Source organism: Chrysemys picta, chromosome 1, assembly GCF_011386835.1.
Source record: "Chrysemys picta bellii isolate R12L10 chromosome 1, ASM1138683v2, whole genome shotgun sequence".
Lineage (NCBI taxonomy): Eukaryota > Metazoa > Chordata > Testudines > Emydidae > Chrysemys > Chrysemys picta.
Window position 1 is genome coordinate 296,051,635 of NC_088791.1, and position 22,652 is coordinate 296,074,286.

The 22,652-nt window shown below is 41.5% G+C and overlaps 1 protein-coding gene across 4 annotated transcripts in view; it reads right to left on the bottom strand.

The window, feature by feature from the left end:
* Positions 1 to 22,652, bottom strand: part of ESD (esterase D) — a 29,622-nt gene that overhangs the window by 4,755 nt on the left and 2,215 nt on the right. For 2 of the 4 annotated variants that reach the window (XM_065593655.1, XM_065593664.1), the window contains exons 2-7: positions 18,696 to 18,735; positions 17,239 to 17,314; positions 14,927 to 15,015; positions 11,536 to 11,634; positions 2,761 to 2,885; positions 1,931 to 2,050 (exon numbers count right to left, since the gene is read on the bottom strand). In XM_065593655.1, the coding sequence (XP_065449727.1) occupies positions 1,931 to 2,050; positions 2,761 to 2,885; positions 11,536 to 11,634; positions 14,927 to 15,015; positions 17,239 to 17,314; positions 18,696 to 18,735 (549 nt within the window). Of the gene's footprint in view, positions 1 to 1,930; positions 2,051 to 2,760; positions 2,886 to 11,535; positions 11,635 to 14,926; positions 15,016 to 17,238; positions 17,315 to 18,695; positions 18,736 to 22,174; positions 22,236 to 22,652 lie in introns of all 4 variants that reach the window. The other 2 variants (XM_065593659.1, XM_065593668.1) reach the window with 2 other exon arrangements.

Consider the following 22,652-nt stretch of genomic DNA (forward strand, 5'->3'; position numbering starts at 1 on the left):
ACGGGGGGTTGGATGGGACAGTCAGGGACAGGGAGAAGGGGTAGTTGGATGGGACAGGGGTCCTGGGGGGGGCCGTCAGGAATAAGAGGAGGGGTTGGACGGGGCGGCAGGGATCTGGGGGCAGTCAGGGGACGGGGAGCGGGGGGGGGCGGGGTGTGGATGGGGCAGGGGTCCTGGAGGGGGGAGCCATCAGGGAATGGGGGGGGGGTTGGATGGGGCAGGAGTCCCGGGGGGAATGGGGGCAGATAGGAGGTGGGGGCCGGGCCACGACCCACTCTCCTAACCGGCCCTCCATACAACTTACAAAACCCGATGCGGCCCTCAGGTAAAAAAGTTTGCCCACCCCTGACATAGTCTATTAGAAATACCAGAGAGAATGCAGCCCTGGGATACTCCTGATTCTCAGTCCACTACTACCATCGACCCGCATACAATTATATGTACCACTAGGCACACTAAATGCTCAAAAAAAAATTCAGAATCTCTGGGACTTAAGATCAATGGTGACAAAAGTTATATGTGCCTTCTATAAAATGGAAATGAATGATCTGTCAATGCTACATGTAGATGGTAAAGATTGAATAGTTTTATCTATCTTGGTAGTCAGTTGACAGCAGGAGATTGTAACCAAAAATACAGGGCTGACGCAAAGAAGTTTTGCGCCTTAGGCGAAAATTCCACCTTGCACCCCTCCCCATCCCCAGCCCTGCAGCAGCTCCCTGCCCCCCCTCGCAGCAGCTCCCCCCCGCCCCAGGAGAGCTGTGAGGCAGCTCCCCACCCCAGCTCACCTTCTCCACCTCCTCCCCGAGCACACCGCCCCCAGTCTAATTCTCCTCCCCTCCCAGGCTTGCGGCGCCAAACAGCTGATTGGCAACGCAAGCCTGGGAGGCGGGAGAAGTGAAACGGCCGCTGCGCTGGGAGAGGGAGTCGGAGCCCCACGTGTCAGCGCGCCGCCGACAGCCCAGCCCAGGAATACTGTAAAAAAAAAAAAAAAAATTGGCACCGCTTTTTGGCGCCCCCAAATCTTGGCGCTCTAGGCAACCGCCTAGTTTGCCTTAATGGTAGCACCAGCCCTGCGAAGATATCATGTCCGATCGCTCTTGCATCAACTGCATTTCAGCATCCTCAAAAGACTCTGGGTGGATGGTGGGATGTATGTGTGACAACTAAGATATGAGTGTTCAACGTGGTGATGAGGACTACCCTGTTATATAGAGCAGAAACAAGGCCATTAAACAGCTGAGGACAGAAAACTAAACAGTTTTCCATGTCAAAAGTAATGGTGTATTCTTAACATCTGTTGGTTTGATTTTGTCACAAATGAGGAGATACTTGGATGATTCTGGCAAGCTGAAGTCCTGCTCAGATGAAAACAAGATGACTGCAATGATGGGGTCTGTCCAATGGGCAGAAAATGGTACATTTCTATAGAAGATTTACAAGCTGAGGTAAAAGGAAAGAATATGAGATCGGCCACAAATGAGATTGGAAGATGTGATTTTTGAGGGATTAAGAAGCCCAAATCCTCCCATACTGACTCATGATGAAGGAAGACGACCTGCAAGAGACTGTTCAAGATGGAAGTCCATTCTAGGTGATGCCACAGCTATACTACAGCCATGTAAATGTGCTGCTGCTGCTTAACTACAATAGTCTGGATAAAATAGCAATAACTTTAATATTCTCCACTGGAGACTATATTTAACTCAGTTTTTAACTTTTTGAATCCTGTAGTTGGTATTTCACCAATGCCAAATGCTAATGCATTTTACAGTTGCATTCAGTACTAGGCAGTGCTAGTACCTGTAGGCTATTAGTATTAAAATTAAAGTTATTCATAATCTTAAAGGTTGCAACAACAGAGTTTAACTTGAATTTGATTTTTAAAACGGTTTTTCTCTAGAAGATTGTATAAAACTTAATATCTTACTTTGTATTTTCCAGGATTCTTCAAAGCAAGGATAAGAGCTCCATGGCCACCCATTGAGTGCCCAAAAACAGACATCCTGTCTGAGTCAGCTGGGAAATTGGCTTTTATTAATTTAGGCAGCTGAAAAAAATCAAGTGTGACAGAAAAAAAAAGGAAGACTTTAATATATTTAGACTTTGAGAATCAAGCAACTTAATGTGATCTATTACTGTATTTTAATCCAGATAAAATAATTGTGAGATTAAATGTACAAATTAGTTTTCAGACTGTGACCTCAACTGTTAAATTAACCACAAGTATAAAACAATCTCAACTACTGAATATTGCTAAACACAAAAGGAAACATTTCAAATATCTGTAGACATTTCATGGTCTACAAGATGTTAATCAACTAGACATATTACAATACATTTATGTAAATGTACATGTATAACAAGATTGAGGTTTCATTATAACCCTGTTCTCATTTTAACTAAATCCCTAAATATGTTCTCACAAAATGAGCAGAATGACAACTTGTTCTGGAGAGGCCTTTTATATTTCATATCCCTGTCAACATTACTTTTTAATATGGACCACTCATGCTGCAAATTAACAGACTTCTATGTATTGTTATTCATCATCTTAATAGATTTGCTCAAGCATTCTATTTTGAAAATGATGACATTTGACTGCTAATGAAAATGGTCCAACTTTAATATGCATGATTAGCGGCCATCTCACTACAATAGTCCAATTAAGAGGAGATCAGTCCCTCTAGTCAAGGCAAAACAATGAGATTGAGTTTAACACATTTAGCAACATTAATTTCAGTTGGGAAAAAAAGTCACCTCATCCTTTATGTACGAGTACATTCTATAGTTGGTTTTCCATGGTTCCTCAGTGGCGTCTACATAAAAACCAGCACCTGTGCCGAAATCCCAGCTCTCATCTTCTCCTTCAATATTGCAGCCACCTATCATGGAAAAGTGATTCTCTGTTTATTGTCCCATCTGTATCAGATGTTTGATGTTAGGGTATTCTTTTCCATTATATAAGCCACACCCTTCTAGATGGACCTGGATAAATTTAACCTCTGTGCCTCAGTTTCCCAAAAACTGTAGCATGAGGATGATGTTTAAGCAGTAATACAGTGTTCTGAGAGTTAATTCATTGTTTCCAAAATGCTTTGAGATTCACAAGTAAAAAGTACAACGTTTTCTTAGTTTTCACTTTCCTTCATCCCTTCAATCCCAAAATTTGTCTCTGATGTACGATCAGAAATTAATTTAACTGAATCTTACTACACTATGAATTTCTTATCAAATAAATCAGGGACACGTTAGAAACAGAAAATCCAGTCTATTCTCCTGCCAATACAAGATACCCTATACTACCGTAGATCTTTGATTGAATAATTCAAAACTAGACTGGACAAAGCAAATTATATGTTCCACTTCCTACCCTGGGAGTTTCCAGTCTAGTTAATCTCACCATCAGGAACATCTTCTGTATATTAATTCTCAATTCACCTTTTCTCTGTTTCATGTCAATAATAAATTAGAACCCCGTATAAAACCTAAGTCATTCCTCTTTTGAATAACTGTAGACATATCCTCCTTCACCAAGGCTATACTGTCGGTACTTAATTTTTATGTTTCCCTTCAATTCAATCCATCCAGCCATCTCTTATCCCTCTTCAGTTTGCCCATAATTTGACAATAGAATCAAATGACGTAAAAGTCTTAAACAAACCAAACATACCATAGAAACTTTATGGATAGTAATTCCATGCTCTAAAAAGAATATAGCGGTAGGGATATATTACCAACCACCTGATGAGGATGGTAAAAGTGACTGTGAAGTGCTCAGGGAGATTAAAGAGGCTATTAAAATAAAAACTCAATAATAATGCGGGATTTCAACTATCCCCATATTAACTGGGTACATGTCACCTCAGGACTTGATGCAGAGATAAAGTTTCTTGACACCTTAAATGACTGCTTCTTGGAGCAGCTAGTCCTGGAACCCACAAGAGAAGAGGCAATTCTTCATTTAGTCCTAAGTGGAGCACAGGATCTGGTCCAAGAGGTGAATATAGCTGGACCACTTGGTAATAGTGACCATAATATAATTAAATTTAACTTCCCTGTGGCAGGGAAAACACCACAGCAGCCCAACACTCTAGCATTTAGTTTCAGAAAGGGGAGCTACACAAAATGAGGAGATTAATCAGAAATTAAAAGGTACAGCGCCAAAAGACACCAATTTTTAAAAAGGCTCCAGAGGTGATCCCGGCAATTACAGGACAGTAAGCCTGACTTCAGTACTGGGCAAACTGGTTGAAACTATAGTAAAGAACAAAATTGTCAGACACACAGATGAACATAATTTACTGGGGAAGAGTCAACATGGTTTTGTAAAGGGAAATCATGCCTCACCAATCTACTAGAATTCTTTGAAAGGGTCAACAAGCATGTGGACAAAGGGGATCCAGTGGATATAGTATACTTAGATTTTCAGAGCTTTTGACAAGGTCCCTTACCAAAGGCTCTTAAGCAAAGTAAGCTGTCATGGTGTAAGAGAGAAGGTCCTCTCATGGACTGGTAACTGGTTAAAAGATAGGAAACAAAGGGTAGGAATAAATGGTCAGTTTTCAGAATGGAGAGAGGTAAATAGTGGTATCCCCCAGGGGTCTGTACTGGGCTCAGTCCTATTCAACATTCATAAATGATCTGAAAGAAGGGGTAAACAGTGAGGTGGCAAAATTTGCAGATGATACAAAATTGCTCAAGATAGTTAAGTCCCAGGCAGATTGTGAAGAGCTAAAAAAAGGATCTCTCAAAACTGGGTGATGGGGCAACAAAATGGCAGGTGAAATTCAATGTGGATAAATGCAAAGTAATGCACATTGGAAAACATAATCCCAACTAGACATATAAAATAATGGGGTCTAAATTAGCTGTTACCACTCAAGAAAGAGATCTTGCAGTCATTCTGGATAGTTCTCTGAAAACATCCACTCCATGTGCAGCGGCAGTCAAAAAAGCGAACAGTATGTTGGGAATCATTAAGAAAGGGCTAGATAATAAGACAGAAAATATCATATTTCCTCTACATAAATCCATGGTATGCTCACATCTTGAATACTGCGTGTAGATGTGGTCACCCCATCTCAAAAAAAGATATATTGGAATTGGAAAAGGTTCAGAAAAGGGCAACAAAAATGATTAGGGGTATGGAACAGCTGCCATATGAGGAGAGATTAATATGACCGGGAAAAGAGACGACTAAGGGGACATATAACACTGCTCTACAGCCGAAATGCTTCGGAAATAAATGTAGTCAAACTTTACTAATTCTGGGTCACTGAGAACGAAAATGATGCTTAAAATTGATGATTGGCTCTAGTTTTCAAGATATGCTATTGGGTCAGTATATACCACCCTTTACTTGGGAATGGCGGAGGATAAGTGAGTTATAAAGGGAAGGGATCTCAATTTAAACCAGAAATGACTACAATACATCTTTGACTGAATCTATGAATAAATCTATGACTGGGTTTGGACAGTACTTGCTTTTTAGGCAAAACAATGAATGATGCAATCTGAAGCTGGTATTGTGCCATACATGATATTAATTGCATCATGTTATTCCTAGAAGTCATGGATGATGCAACCATAACGAAGCTTACATCACTCTGCTGAACAAATTGCCCTATATCAGATCTAGAAATCATACAGTGTCGTGCTCTCTTATTTGTCAGTGTTTGATTTTACAAAAGGACACATTTCTGTTTAGCCAAAGTGAGCAGAGATGCCTCGTACTTGTGTGAACAGTGCAGATAACTTCTGCTATGTTTGTGGTGAAGTGACTTTTGCATCACAAAAGCGCAGTATAACCACTATGGTTAAGAAAGCCTATCACCTTTATTTTGGCTGCAAAATTGGAGATCAGGACAAGAGGTGGGCCCCACACATATGCTGCAACACTTGTGCAACAAATCTTCGCCAGTGGTTGAACAGGAAAAGGAAATCTATGCCTTTTGCAGTGCCAATGATTTGGAGAGAGCCAACAGATCATACCAGCAATTGTTACTTCTGCATGGTGCCTCCAGTTGGGAAAGGTGTGTCAAAGAAGAAAAAGTGGACTGTGCACTATCCAAACATTCCATCAGCTATACGCCCAGTACTCCACGGAGAAGGACTGCCGGTTCCTGATGCACCAGAATCATTCTCACTTGAGTCAGACGAGGAAGAGGAAGAGGATGAAACTTCTGGTCCTGAACCATCAATGTCACAGGACCCACATTTTCTCCCATCCTCATCCTCTGAACCACACCTCAGAACACAAGGTGAACTGAATGACCTTGTCAGGGATTTGGAACTACCCAAGAGTAAGGCAGAGCTGTTGGGCTCCAGACTACAGCAGTGGAATCTCCTGGCAGGTGATGTTAGGGTTTCCATGTTCCGTAACCGTCAAAAGGATCTTGTCCCATTCTTCTTCATGGAAGGTGATCTTGTAGCCTGCAACAACATCGATGGTGTGATGGCAGCCCTCAATAGCGTTCACGATCCAGATGAGTGGAGACTGTTCATTGATTCATCGAAGACGAGTCTTAAAGCTGGTTTACTGCATAATGGCAATGTTTTGCCATCAATTCCAGTTGGTCATGCAGTCCATATGAAGGAAACCTATGACAACATGAAACAACTTTTGAGGTGCATAAACTATGACCAACATCAGTGGCAGCTTTGTGGCGATTTGAAGGTTGTTGCTCTCTTGCTTGGTCTGCAAACTGGATACACAAAGTACTGCTGTTTTCTCTGTGAATGGGATAGTCGTGCAAGAGATTCCCACTACATCAAGAAAGATTGGCCACTCCGACAGTCATTGGAGCCTGGGAGGAAAAGTGTTCAGCATCCACCACTTGTTGAATCAAGGAAGATTTTGTTACCACCCTTACACATCAAGCTGGGTCTGATGAAGAACTTTGTCAAGGCCATTGACAAAACACAAGCAGCTTTCAAGTACCTCCGTGGAAAATTTCCAAGGTTAAGTGAAGCTAAGATAAAGGAAGGTGTCTTTGTTGGTCCTCACACTCGTGAACTTCTTCGAAATGATGCATTTGACCATGCACTGCGTGGCAAGGAAAAGATGGCATGGAAAGCCTTCCAGTTAGTGGCAATAAATTTTCTCGGAAACAACAAGGCAGACAACTACAGGTTGTTGGTGGAAAACCTCCTCAAGGCATACAAAAGCCTTGGTTGCAACATGTCACTAAAGATAATTTTTTGCACTCTCATCTAGATTTTTTTCCACCGAACTGCGGAGCAGTGAGCGACAAGCACCAGTAGTGAGTGATGAACGAGCGATTTCACCAGGACATTGCAACAATGGAGAAACGCTATCAGGGCAAATGGAGCCCATCAATGCTTGCAGACTATTGCTGGACAGTGACAAGAGATGCTCCATTTAATGAATACAAGAGACAAGCCAAGAAGCGCCGAGTAGACACTGAATAGGACTAAACTACGTACATAATAGTTTTTTGCCTTTTGTTTCATAATAAATTTTATTTATATAACCCTTTTGCTGATTTTTAAAGTGTTACATAAACAGGACAGGTGAAATATCATGTAAAGCAACCATCAACACATGAAAAGTCCTAGGTTTACAATTTATGATTAAAACTCTACTATCTACACAATATACATAGGCATAAAATGTAAAAACTTAAATATCTTAGAAACAGTAGCCAATCAGTTGTTTTAATTGTCATATTAGAATTCAGCACATCAAAATACATAATAAATAGCACATTTTATCTCTGAAGCAGACGACTTCTCAAAAATTGTAGACCAGTGTAATAGGTCTATCAAATCATGACTGGTGTGGAGAAAGTAAATAAGGAAGTGTTATTTACTCCTTTTCATAACACAAGAACTAGGGGTCACCCAATGAAATTAATAGGCAACAGGTTTAAAACAAACAAAAGGAAGTATTTTTTCACACAATGCACAGCCAACCTTTGGAACTCCTTGCCAGAGGATGTTGTGAAGGCCAAAACTAAAACAGTGTTCAAGAAAGAACTAGATAAGTTCATGGAGGATAGGTCCATCAATGGCTATTAGCCAGGATGGACAGGGATGGTGTCCCTAGCCTCTGTTTGCCAGAAGCTGGGAGTGGGTGACAAGGGATGGATCACTTGGTGATTACCTGCTCTGTTCATTCCCTCTGGGACACCTGATATTGGACACTGTCGGATGACAGGCTACTGGGCTAGATGGACCTTTGGTCCGACCCAGTATGGCCGTTCTTACTTTCTTAATAGCGGGTCCCAGAACTCTTCTTCTTAGCATATGCACAACGTGCCTCCAGGTGGCATGTGACCAAGATTCATCATCAAATTTGGGCCGCTGAGAACTGAACGTAGTATTTAAGGTGCCACTAGCACAAGGACCATTACTTTCTTCCTTGCTAACATGCCCCTGTTTACTAATACCAGAATTACAAGGGATTTTTTTGCTGCCATATTAAATCGCAAACTTTTACCTAATTTGACACAACTGTTAGAACAATTTAGGAGTACACACCTTACTGCTTATCACAGGCTGAGCCTGGGGCTTTTAAGAGGATCAAAGTTTAGCTCACTCCTGTGACACAGACTCTGCCAAAAACTGAGGGATTCTGGAACTTGTAGCACAGGAATCACGGGAACTGTAGGCTGAAATCAAGTATGTTGGGTATAAAAGGGTTGGTTGCCTCTGTCTGAGACAGATGGTAGGACTTACTGTGAATCTTTCTGTTAAGGAAGAAATTAGGGAAGGACAAGCATGATAATCTTGCTAAAGGAAAGGGGGTTAAGGAAAAAAGGTGGAAAAGCAGCCTGGGAAGAAGCCTCAATGGAGATGAACAAATGTTTGGGACATTCCATGGAGAGGGGCAAATGCCTGCAGTAAAGGGAAGAAATGTTCACTTATATCCTCATGAAGAGGCTTTAAAACCGTTTTATGTTTTCCTGTTTATTTCTGTTTACCATGAAAGAGTTTTTCATTCAGCTGGAGGGCTAAACCACCAAGAGGGGAAATTGAGGGACTGGACAAATCTGATGACAAAAAGGTAAGCTGCACCATCACACTGCTATAACTTGATTCTCCCTCTCTTCTTGGCTTCTAAGTTTATTCAGCTGTTGGATTTTGTCCAAATCTTAGATAATGAGCTCTCTAGGGCAGAGACTGTCTTGATTATGTTTGTTTGTATAGTGCTTGGAAGAACAGGGCCCTGACTCCTAACTCCATTTCTTAGACATTACCACAGTAGAAGTGATAAGTGTCTAATACTGCTAAGTCTCTTTGCTTCCCACATGTTGTGTTTCCAGGAGAGTTTCTACTGGGCATGCACTTACAGACACCTGCACATGCAAACACCGCTCTAAATATTTTCTCCACGCTATGTTCGGAACACTTACTTTAATATGTGATTACATTTAATCTGCTGCAAACTCAATGTTCCAGATAACTCAAAGATGTTAGAGATTTGGGCCCTGTGAACAGAGAACTGAGGCTGTCTGGAACACAATGGACATCAGAGATGCACTAGAAAATCCATTAACACAGCGGAGTTTGCAGTCATCTGCTTTGATTTATTCCAGTTATGGCAAGTTACAAAGGCAGGAGACAGGCTAAGAGTGCAAAAGAGAACGTATGATCCTATCAATGAACAGGCATGCAAAGAGCAAATGGCCAGAGGTAGCACAAAAGCAAGTCTAAGCACCCAAGGGCAGTTACAGCCCAAAACCCTTAATCTGATGTTATTTGAATGACATAATGAAGATTTGACCATCCCTACTCTGCAGTACATAATAGCTATGAATGCATGTTACAATAATGCTTGTTTCAATATACTTTCTGCATATTAATTAAAAATGCACTAAACACAGGAAGACATCAGGTCCCAGGACAAAATATGGAAGACTATATGTTGCTCCCCTAGCAGTTCAATAAAATATTTTGCAGTAATTTTTCTTAGTACAAAAAAGAGATTAAAGCATAGAACTTTCAGAAAGTTGAAATTCTGTCCTTAAATCACTGTTGTGATCAAGGGCTCTCAAATATTCAATGATCTTACATTCTATGTCCAGGGAACTGGAATACCTAGCCATGACGAATAATTTGTGGAAGGAACTTGTTAGGAAGTTGTTTTGAGGGAATTAAATCAAGCATTTTTGTTGAGATTCGATGCCATCAAATGCTGGAAAATATCAGAAAGGCTCCTCCAATATGTATAGCATAAGTACCACTGAAGCAGAAAATACCAAGAGCATTCAGAAAGCTGTAGTGTAATTTACAGAACTCTCCAGGGAACTGTGACAAAGGTGGGTACAGAATTTCCTCTTTTCAGGTTCCCCAATTTCTATACTAATCAATGCCTTATACAGGGAACATTATACCAGCCAAGGAACCCTACCGGAGCCAGACTTCTTCTGCACTGGGGAAGAGATGTGTGTGCTTTTTTTAAACTGTTGTTTTAGCTTTATAAGTACTGAGTACAGTAAATAGTAAAAGGCTCTGAAAAATCATGCAACACAGTAAAAACAAAACACTAGCTCCATGTTCCAACGGGGTTCCATGGATGATGTAAGGTACCAGCATAGTATATCCCAGTGATACTCAGATCTCTGTGATTCAGGAGCCAAATTAGCAATCAGCACTACCCAAAAGAGCCACAGTACTGTGAATTCATTGTTTCATTTACTATTTATATTATATATAAATTCTCACAGCAAAATGCCTATTATTTTATCAACTACAATTGGTTAATACAGGGGTCGGAAACGTTTCAGAAGTGGAGTGCCGAGTCTTCATTTATTCACTCTAATTTAAGGTTTCGCGTGACAGTAATACATTTTAACATTTTTAGAAGGTCTCTTTCTATAAGTCTATAATATATAACTAAACTATTGTTGTATGTAAAGTAAATAACATTTTTAAAATGTTTAAGAAGCTTCATTTAAAATTAAATTAAAATGCACAGCTCCCCGGATCGGTGGCCAGGACCCGGGCAGTGTGAGTGCCACTGAAAATCAGCTCACGTGGTTAATATCATAGTAAAAACATCCTGCTTGGTTAAATAACTTAGATTAGTTAATAATTAAATCACCCAGTGTTTTAATATCATGTGCTGCAAAGAGACACAGGAGACACATTAAAGAGCCACTTGCAGCTCTCGAGCCTCTGTCTGAGTATCAGCGATATACACCAAGGTGTGTCATGGAGTGTAAGCCAGGGACTTTGGAGAACCAAAAAAAAAAAAAAAAATGGAGGGAACGAGAGTCTTACATTGCCCGTGTGTGACCTGAACTGCCCCCTTATCTTAATTTTAGGGCATTTGTATTAAAATGGCTTTAATAGTGGAGTTCTAAAATTGCAATTCATGTAATATATATTAAACACATAATTCAGCAAATTGGTATAATCTATAGAACCTACAGATGGAACATTCCAAATTCAGATACAATTACACCAATACATTCAGTAGTAACATGAATCCTTCTATTCTTTGGGGATAAGCAGCAGCAAACATTTATATGCTGAAGGCTCATCATGAAACCTGAAGACACTTACGTGGACTGGTATCTGGTGCAACTACAATGAGGCCATGTTCAGCTGCAGCCTGATGAAAACCAGATTTGGTAATAAAGTTCTGTTCTGTACAAGTTAATCCTAGAGATAAAAATATGACTGGTTATATACTACTCACAGCATTCCAGCTTCCAACATATACTAGAGAAGTTTAAAAATAAATGGGATTCATGCCTTAAGAATGAGTGTAATTGCTAACAGTCCATAGAAACAGACTCCGTTAGATTTTCACATTTCCACAGAAAAAAAGATTTGATCGTACTAACTTTTCCATTTCCCACTTGTATCAACCACCATTCCTTTTAAAGATCTTTGGGATTTTGTCCATGGTTAGGTATTGACCATAATTAGGTCACTGAATGTTTCATCCAGAGAGCCACACAAGTGCTTGTTCATTTACTATAAGCAGAGTTCTCAAATACTGCGTAAGATGTAATTCGAGAAGATATTATGTGACAAAAAAAGTCATTTCATTAGTTAGCAATTATAATAAGCATGGTGGATCCCTATACCTCAGGATCCATAGCAATCTGTGCTTATGACAGAGCAGGTTTGAGACTGAAGTCGAATTACAAGTCTATAATAACGTAGACCAGTATTTTAAGGATTCTTCATAGTGCCATGTAGGAAGAGTTACACATTGTAGTTTTAACCTTCACCTGTGGTGAGTTTTAGATAGTTTCAACTGATCGACTTATTAGCAAAGGCGGCTTGCTTGTAATTAGTTATTTTACTGTAAGTGCTGTATAAGAGTTGTGGTACCTCCTCAGACAATTTCTTCTAACCTACAAACAGCTCCAATATTAGATGTTAACACTCTTATGCAATCTGTCATCATTCTACACGCACAACACTCCATTATAATGGAAGTCAAGTACAGGTTAGGGCTTAGAATCACACCTCTACTGGCCTATTCTACCCTTGTACTTCCACTAGCTTTAATGGAATTGTAACTGCCTCTAATTTTAGTGACTTATGCTTGTACACTGAATTGAGACATTTACTAATTTTGCCAACCATCAATAATAGAAATTTGCTATTTTTTGATAATTTATACAAAATATTAACAGTTAAAGAAGGTAATGGGGAAAAATATCAAAAGTAACACAAGTAAACTTTACCATAGCTACATATATCAGACTACTGGTAAAATTACAATAGGCTGCAAAACATTGCTTTCAGCAACTACTGCTTAAATTGGTAAGCATATATTAGGACAAGATTTTCTGTTTTCAGTTTTGTTTTTTTAACTAAATTCTTCTATATCTTATATATACACAATGTACCTCTGGCAAAATCCATATTTCAAACTTGGTCTGATTTGTTAATACAATCAAACTGGTAGTTCCTGTTAAAATTTGTTTTAGAACTAGGATGTCATTCTTCCACTGTTACACCATGCATTAAGATTAACATTTTACAGTATATCCAGTCCCTGAGATCTAAATAGCACCATATCCTAAAGCATGGATACAGGATGAAACAATTTTCATATAGCACATTTACTTAAATAGGACAGTTTTCCCCGTTGTGGATTCCACCCTGATCATTTTTTCTTCCAGAAACAGGTCCAGAGAGGAAAATATCTATAGAGTGTGCAAACACCAGCTTATCACAAGCTGTATAGGCACAGCTTTTTATTAGTTACACAGAATATCCTAAATCTATTTGAAGATTTAGTCAACGTGAGCTAAAGGCCCACCAACAATATATAGGTTCTAGATTTTTTTGCATGTGCAGGGCCAGATCCTTCAAGTTTCTCTGCACTGCTCCAGCAGCACAGGAAAAAAAAAAAAAAAAAAGGCCATAAATATGGCAGCCTGCCCCCCGCTAAGGCTGGCTGATTCATATGCTAGCACAATACCACATTGCAGGGGAGTGTTTAAACCCAAACAAAAGCAGTCTTCAATGTAGGGTTGCCAGGCATCCGGTTTTCGACCGGAATGCCCCGTTGAAAAGGGACCCTGGCAGCTCCGGTCAGCACCACTGACCGGGACATTAGAAGTGTGGTCAGCAACGCAATGGAGCTGAGGCAGGCTCCCTGCCTGCCCTGACTCTGCACAGCTCCCGGGAGCTGCCGGCATTTCCCTGCGGCCCCTAGGTGCAGGGGCGATCAGGGAAACTCTGCACGCTGTCCCCACTCCCAGAGCCGACTCCACAGTTCCCATTGGCTGGGAACCATGGCCAATGAGAGCTGCAGGGGCAACGCCTGCAGGCATGGGAAGCGCGCACCACGCAGAACTGCCTGTCCGTGCCTCCACCCAGGGGCCAGACATGCCAGCTGCTTCTGGGAGCAGCACGGAGCCAGGGCACCTGCCTTAGCCAGGGCCGGTGCAAGGAAGTTTCACGCCTTAGGCGAAACTTCCACCTTGAACCCCCCCTCCCCAGCCCTGCGGCAGCTCCCTGCCGCCCACTCCGCCCTGAGCCCCCCTCCCCCCCCCCCGTGGCAGCTCCCCACCCCCGCCCTGAGGCGCCCCTCCCCCCCCCACGGCAGCTCCCCACCCCAGCTCAACTCTGCTCCGCCTCCTCCCTGAGCATGCAACCCCCGCCCTAATTCTCCTCCCCTCCCAGGCTGGTGGCGCCAAACAGCTGATTGGCGCCGCAAGCCTGGGAGGTGGGAGAAGTGGAGCAGCAACGGCGTGCTCGGGGAGGAACACAGTAAAAAAAAAAAATTGGGGGCACCACTTTTTGGCGCCCCCAAATCTTGGTGCCCTAGGCAACCGCCTAGTTCACCTTAATGGTAGCACCGGCCCTGGCCTTAGCCCTGCTGCACCGGTGACTGGGAGCTGCCTGAGGTAAGCGCCGCCCAGCCAGAGCCCATACCCCAAATCACCTCCTCCACCCCAACCCCTGCCCCAGGTCGGAACCCCCTCCCGCACCTTAACTCCATCTCAGAGCGCATACCCAGCACCCCCAGCCCTGAGTCCTGTCCTGGAGACCGAACCCCACTCCCTCTCGGAGTCTGCACCCTTCACCCTTTCCCACACTCTAAACCCCTCAGCCCCAGCTGGAGCCCCCTCCTGTACCCCAAACCCCTCAACCCCGGCCCCACCCCAGAGCCCACACCCCCAGCTGGAGCCCGAACCCCGTCCCGCACTCTAACCTCCTGCTCCAACCCAGTGAAAGCGAGTGATGGTGGGGGAGAGGGAAGGGGGCTGGAGTGAGGGGGGCGCGTTGCCTCAAAGAAGGGCCAGGGCAGGGGGCACGGCCTCAGGGATGGGGCAGGGCAAGGGTGTTCGGTTTTGTGCAATTAGAAAGTTGGCAACCATACTTTAATGGAATCAATTTATCTCCTTTTTTACATACTGTAAATTTTGGGTCTTAAATTAACCTAACAGTATCTTTTAAAAATACCGAAGTTCACATTACTCACCTGAGAGCCAGTACAGCACAGGACACTTTCCAATTTCTGCTTTTGGTGGTAAATAGATTCCAAACCTCATTTTGCATTTTAACTCTATACTGTAGCAACAAAATACATTTGATTAACAGTATCTAACAGACAAGCCCAGGACAATCATTTAAAAAAAAAAAACACGCACTATCTAGAGCAGGGTTTACCTGCGCGGGCCGAGGGATGTTCTGGCCGCTGCTTCCCGCTGCCCCCATTGGCCTGGAACGGTGACAGGTAAACAAACCGGCCTGGCACCCTGGCAGACCGCGTGCCAAAGGTTGCCGATCCCTGATCTAGAGTTTATCTATGCATTTCTAGAATACTAATCAGAATATCTAAACCAGGCCATTACTGATTCAATGGATAATAGTATTTTAAGAGTGCAAGTGAAACTAACAACATTAGCCTATTGAGTAACACTGATTGCATTTCTACTATGTTTTAAATACATTTTAAAAAGAAAGAAAAATAAACCAAATCCTTACAGTCTGGCTGGTAGGGAATATTTTGAAAATTGCATTGGAATTCAAGACCTAACAATGTTCAACCTAACTCCTGCCTGTTAAATTGGAGAGACATATTTTAAGAACATTTACAAATAGCTCACATAATTTACAGTGCAGTACATATAGAAGCAAAAGTCAAGTTGTTTCAGTCTCCCAGACTGATACACTAATCAATTGCCCAATTTTTATTCAACGTTAAAACTGCCAATAGAAAGCATTTTTTCTTCAGAAGCTACTTTCTTTAGATGCAAGATCTTCCAGCAGCAGTACTATACAAAGGAATATACACCTCTACCCCGATAGTATGCGGTCCTCGGGAGGCAAAAAATCTTACTGCGTTATAGGTGAAACCGCATTATATTGAATGTGCTTTGGCCTCGAGCATCTCCGTTATTAATAGTCAGCAAATAGCCCTGCCCCCTATCCGACCCCCACCGCGAGGGGGAGCAGGGCGGGCAGCCTCGCCCGAGGTGCCCACGTGTGCCTGGTCCCCGCCCCGTGCCCATGCGGTGCCGGGGGAGGTGAGCCATTGGCGGGCAGCTCCTGCCATGCGTGCCCGCGCTCAGCCCATCTCTCCTCCTCCGCAGAGCCCTGCACAACCCGTCTCTGGTGAGGACGCTGCAGCCAGCTGCCTGCCGGGGCATATGGAGCCCCTGACTGCGGGCAGGTAGTGCGGCGCTATGGCCCCGGAGAGCCCGCTCGGCGCTGCTGCGAGCGGGGCGCAGCCTGTCAGCCGAGCCTGCTGTGTGCCGAGCCCTCCAGCGCCGGGACAGGGGCACCTGCACAGCGCCATCTAGGATGGGCAGCTCTCCCTGCCCTGGATCCGCAACTTCCCCACGTGGACCAGTCTTCCCCAACTTCTCGGCACTAGCTGGAGCCCGTGTGACCTTCCACTGCACTGCAGCTCCCATCCTCGGGGTGTGGCTCCCCCCTGTCCCCTGACCGCCCCCCAAGACCCTGCGCCTGTTATCCAACCCTCGACCCTGGCCCGGCACCCTTAACACACCGCTCAGAGCAGCGTGTCGGAGCCAGACATGCTGATGCGCCAGAGCACGCAGCCCCGCCCCCCAGAGCACTGCTTTACCGCGTTATATCCGAATTTGTGTTATATCAGGTCGCATTATATCGGGGTAGAGGTGTATATATTCTAATTCAAAAGATGGACAAGCACCTAATTAATATTGTAATACATTTGAATTATACTCTATTTCATGCCACAAGCAAACAGGCTGAAAAGACTTACATAAGCAACTGGAGTTTGACCTTTATCTAAAAGAGTCTCTCCCCTTCACAGCAAAGAATTGCTGATTCATGGGTAATGGGTGTCTTTTAGAGACCAGAAATGAAAACTACATGCTTATATATAGTTGTATAGGTAATTCCTCCTCATTGAAAGATTGTTTCTACTTCTATTTTAGTTTGTTTGATGCTTCTGGTCATGTGAATAAAACACTTACTGCTTCATTCACATGGAGTTAATATATATTCATATCTCCACATTGCAAATACAGCAGCCCAAGGTGATTAGACCAATTCTCAGGACATAGTAAATTTACTAATAATGTTTTCCCTCTGCCGAACTTAGTAATAAGTGTTTAAAAATGTAGAATAAAGCAACTTGTAAGCTAAAGACATAATATAAAAATGAAGCTACTAAAACACTAATATTACTATCAGGGAAACGCATATTTTGTCTTTCTTTTGACTATGGAAATATTAGAAGTAATATGATACTGCCATTGCTCTCCCGGTGCTAAAATTTTAGGTTGCCTTTGTAATGCTTACCTGTCATGTTCAAACACCTTCTGGAAACCCTCAAAGCATTTGTTGCTGGAAATCTGTTTCAGTGCCATAATCTCAGCTGTTAAAAACAAAACAAAAACAACAACAAAAACCACTATCAATTTGTATCTCCAGCCAACAGGTTTTTAAAAATCAGAAAACAAAAAACAACTTTGAATGGCCATTTTTTGCAGGTTTCAGAGTAGTAGCCATGTTAGTCTGTATCAGCAAAAAGAACGAGGAGTACTTGTGGCACCTTAGAGACTAACAAATTTATTTGAGCATAAGCTTTCGTGGGCTAAAACACCACTTCATCGGATGCATGCAGTGGAAAATACAGTAGGAAGAGATATATACACAGAGAACATGAGAAAATGGGTGTTGCCATACCAACTATAACGAGAGTAATCAATTAAGGTGGGCTATTATCAGGAGAAAAAAAAACTTTTATAGTGATAATCAGGATGGCCCATTTTTTTCAGGTGACTACAGTACAGCTGACTTTTACAAAGAAGTTACCTTCCAGTTACACAAATTCTTTCCATGTTTCAGAAACAAAATTTCAGTTGCCTTATATGAACATTTCAGGTTTAATAACTGTGGTCTATAATAGGGTACCAAATTTGTGGCTGTTTGCCAACATTTTTTGTGTGTGTGGTAACTTTTAATAAAAGGAGAGAACAGTAATGGTGTGAAGGGAATGGGATCAAGTAACCAAGACACCTCCTCATATGTTCTTTTGTGGTACACTGGTTTGAACATCTTTTTGTCTTATGAAATCATTCCACCTCTGGCAAGCTATAGTCTTTTATTCTCCAGTTTCTACTCCTACATTCCACATTTAAAATTAATTTACATTTAAATCCTACAGTTTGGGGATCATTGTGTTATTCTGCCTTTGTGAACACTACTTTCCAAGCCTGGCAAGGAACAGAACAGTACAGAACAGAAATTATCCTATCCTTTGCCTTCATTTTGTTCATAAATTAACTCTAGAAGTATATGGTTTCTCACCACATTCTCTGTGCTTGGGAATTTTAACTCCTTAATAAACACTTACTACCCAAATACCTTCACTTTTGCTAATAAATAGAACCTTTTAAACTATCGACATCTGCATCTTGAAGAAACTGGTGCCAACACTTATATCTTTACATTAAGACAATAAGAGCATGACTATACATTTGGGCCCTAATTCAATTACTACAATTTTACTGTTACCGGTGTAACTTCCCTGGACTATGATGGTATTACACTAGCATAAAACTGGAGTAACACAGCAGTGAACTAGAATCTTAGCATCTTTGAAAGGCAAAGTCTTTAGAAGGCTCCAAATCTTTTTATGTTTATTCTCAAAACTACTTATTATACCATTATTTTTGCTACTCCTAGGCTGTCAACATTAACGTTAGTTTGTATTTTAGGGCTTTACTGTACAATATCAGAGGATTCCATCTTACCAGGTTGACTTCTCTCAATCTTTATACAAAAATAAGGAACCTGAAAAATATAAAAACATACTTTTGCAATCTTCTCTGGAAAAGTAGGTACCATTCAAACATATTAAAATATTTCTGCTGAAACCCACCCAGAACACTTGCAATAAGCAACACACCTGCAGTGAACAGGGAGATGACCTAGAAGAACTAAGAGGTTCACTCTCTACATTCTAGGACTCCAAAACCAACATTTCTCTAATAAAGAATCCCACTGCTACTAAGCTGATGTCATCCTGAGAAGCCCAATGCATTTGTAGCTTCTTCCAACTTCACACTGTGGCCTTCATGCATTTCCTCTGCCTCTTAACTTTCTCTCTTCCTGCCAATTTTTTCTACACAAAAAATATCCTTAATATTTTTTTTATTCTCCTCTTTAAAACGTTTTTGAGAAGACAAAACAGTTAGATCACATGGATTTCTGCTTGAGACTCTACACCAGCTTTATATGGTTTAATCAAATGTTGTGAAGTGATTGGAAGGCATTAGATGAGCAGTGCTGTACAACATAACCACATGGTTTTGGTTTATACCAGTTAAAAGTTAACGGATACCTCAGGTTGAACTGAGGGCCTCTTACAAAGCCCTAAGAATACATAGCTCCATCATGCTCATTTTACCCTACCCTTTTAAAAAAACCCTCATTGACTGGTACACAGCATCTTAAATACACATGGTACTACTGAATAATAAGTCAGTGTCAAAAAGATAACAGGGTCCCACCTCTAAGGGTTTACAATCTAAAGGTACAAGCAAAGAATGCCAGACAAAACCAAACAGAGAATGTAGCATGGCCATTTCATGTTAAACACTTAACTGAACAGTTGGGTTTTCAGTACACCTCTACCCTGATGTAACGCGACCCGATATAACATGAATTTGGATATAATGCGGAAAAGCAGCGCTCCGGGAGGGTGGAGGGGGGCTGCACGCTCCGGCGGATCAAAGCAAGTTCAATATAACGCGGTTTCTCCTATAATGCGGTAAGATTTTTTGGCTCCTGAGAACAGCGTTATATCGGGGTAGAGGTGTAACTACTTGAAGATGTTTTTTCCAGTAATTCCTTGGCATATAGTGAGAGACTATTCCAGGCACTCACTGAGGAATGGCTGAGCCAGGAACAAGCAGAGACAAATGGGCAGAACACAAGGGAATATGTGAGCAGAGGACAGAGACTGAGAGGGGACAGAATTATGAGAACTAATGTTCCATTCCAGTACTTCTACTGTACTTCATACTCCACTTTTCCTAAATAAGTCAAGATGGTGTATCTACTAATCTCACTATCAGCCCTCAGCTACCATAGGGAATATCCTCTATAACAGTGGTTCCCAAAGTTTTTAGTAAGGTACCCACCAACTGCATGTTCTCTTTTTGGGGAGCAAGGGGAGAAGGGTAGGAGGAGCAGAAAAGGTGGAACACTGCTCTGGAAGAGTGGGGAAGGGAAATGGGATTTTATTATTCAGGATGCTACCATAGCCAAATATCATGCAACAGTAACAGTTCACTAGGGATGTGTTTAAACTGTCATCTTTTTTTTTTTTTTTTAAATGGGAGATAGCATTGTATGTTTAAACACAGTATGAGGAGCCAGGAAATTTAGTTCTAATCCAAGTTCTGTCACTGGTTTGCTTGTGTTCTATATTTCCTGTATTCATCTACTCTCTCTTGCCTTATAGGAAGACTGTAAGTTTCTGAAGGAAAAGATTGTCTTTTTTATATGTTTGTACAGCAACTAGCACAGTGGGGATGTAAAAAGAATGGGAGTACTTGTGGCACCTTAGAGACTAACAAATTTATTTGAACATAAGCTTTCGTGGGCTACAGCCCACTTCATCGGATGCATAGAATGGAACATATAGTGAGGAGATATATATACACATACAGAGAACATGAAAAGTTGGGAGTTGTCCTACCAACTCTAAGAGGGTAATTAATTAAGAGAAAAAACTTTTGTAGTGATAATTAAGATAGCCCATTACAGACAGTTTGACAAGAGGTGTGAGAATACTTAACATGGGGAAATAGATTCAATGTGTGTAATGGCTCAGTCATTCTCAGTCTCTATTCAAGCCTAAATTGATATGTCTAATTTGCATATTAATTCAAGTTCAGCAGTTGCTCGTTGGAATCTGTTTTTGAAGCTTTTCTGTTGCAAAATTGCCACCTTTAGGTCTGTTACTGAGTGGCCAGGGAGATTGAAGTGTTCTCCTACTGGTTTTTGAATGTTATGATTCCTGATGTCAGATTTGTGTCCATTTATTCTTTTGCTTAGAGACTGTCCGGTTTGGCCAATGTACATGGCAGAGGAGCACTGCTGGCACATGATGGCATCTATCACATTGGTAGATGTGCAGGTGAACGAGCCCCTGATGGCGTGGCTGATGTGACTAGGTCCTATGATGATGTCACTTTAATAGATATGTGGACAGAGTTGGCATCGGGCTTTGTTGCAAGGATAGGTTCGTGGGTTAGTGTTTTTGTTCAGTGGTGTGTGGTTGCTGGTGAGTATTTGCTTCAGGTAGGGGGGCTGTCTGTAAGCGAGGACAGGTCTTTCTCCCAAGATCTGTGAGAGTGAGGGATCATCTTTTAGGATAGGTTGTAGACCTTTAATGAGGCGCTGGAGAGGTTTTAGTTGGGGGCTGAAGGTGACGGCCAGTCTATGACTAGGGCCCGTAAGCACTACCACAATACAAATAATAAATATATCTACCAGCCATACGTTTACCGTGCAATTTTTTTAAAAAGCTGCAGAAAGTTAAAAAGGACTATTCTACTGTTATAAAATATTAGCCTGATGTAGTTTTCTATCTTACTGTGAAACCTCATCATAACAGAAATTTGTCCACCCATCCCTGACTTGCTAAGAAAGTAACATCACCAATTAATTTTGATGCCTAGTACCTTCCTTTTCTGCTCATTCTGAAACTGTAAGTTTAAATTCTAACCAAATGTTTTGCATTTAGCCAGGAAAACGCCAATACAAATGCAGCTGTCTTCTTTAGGAACTTTTTAAAACTATAAATACCAGGAGAAAATTATTACATTTAACTTAAGTGAGAGCTTCTAAATAAAGCCAAGGTCTGTCTCATCTTACGTGGGGGTTCCGTTCCACGGTTAGCGCGTAAAGCGAAAACCGCGTGTAACCAAAACCCCACTGAGTTCAATGGCGGGCGAAATCACCCGCACTACAGGTATAGTATTAAAATTGTTGTTTTTCTCTTTGTTTTGTTTTGTTTTTGCCGACCGCGTAAAGTTGAAATCGCGCATGTTAAATGCGCGTAAGATGCGACAGACCTGTATGGTATACTGTAAATTAAAAGAGCTTCAGTTAAATATTCTTTTATCAGCAAAGAGACAATGGATGTTTCTTGTTGCCTTGGGGTTGTTAGATTTTTAATCCAATTTCAGTGTTAAATGTAAATGGTAGTATTTGTGTTTACCTGTTCTACTGACTGTACTTTTGTTCAAGCCCAAAATGTGATGAATTAAAAGGATATAATCCTGCAGAAGAATTAATTTTCGTAACAGAACAATTCCACAGCTATGCAAATCTTTACACTATATTCATTTTATATATACAAAGTTAATATTTCCCTGTGGTCATGTCTAGTTCTTTTCTCTATAATCACATTCGAATTTGACTATATCAATGCCGATTCACGTAACAAAAATCAAGGCCTAAAACTAAGCTCCTAAATTCATATTCCGACACCCAGCTTTGAAAACTTTGGTCAAAAAGAACTATATGCAGTAAACCAAATTCATTTTTGTTGTATCTTCAGTGACATCAATGTGTTTTCAATATGTTGAAAAAGGCAACTAAAAGGAAAGGGAATATAACAGATTACGTTTTTGCAGAAGCAGGATCACCAATGGCATGCAATGAGGCAAATGCAATTTTAGTCTGGTAGGCAATTC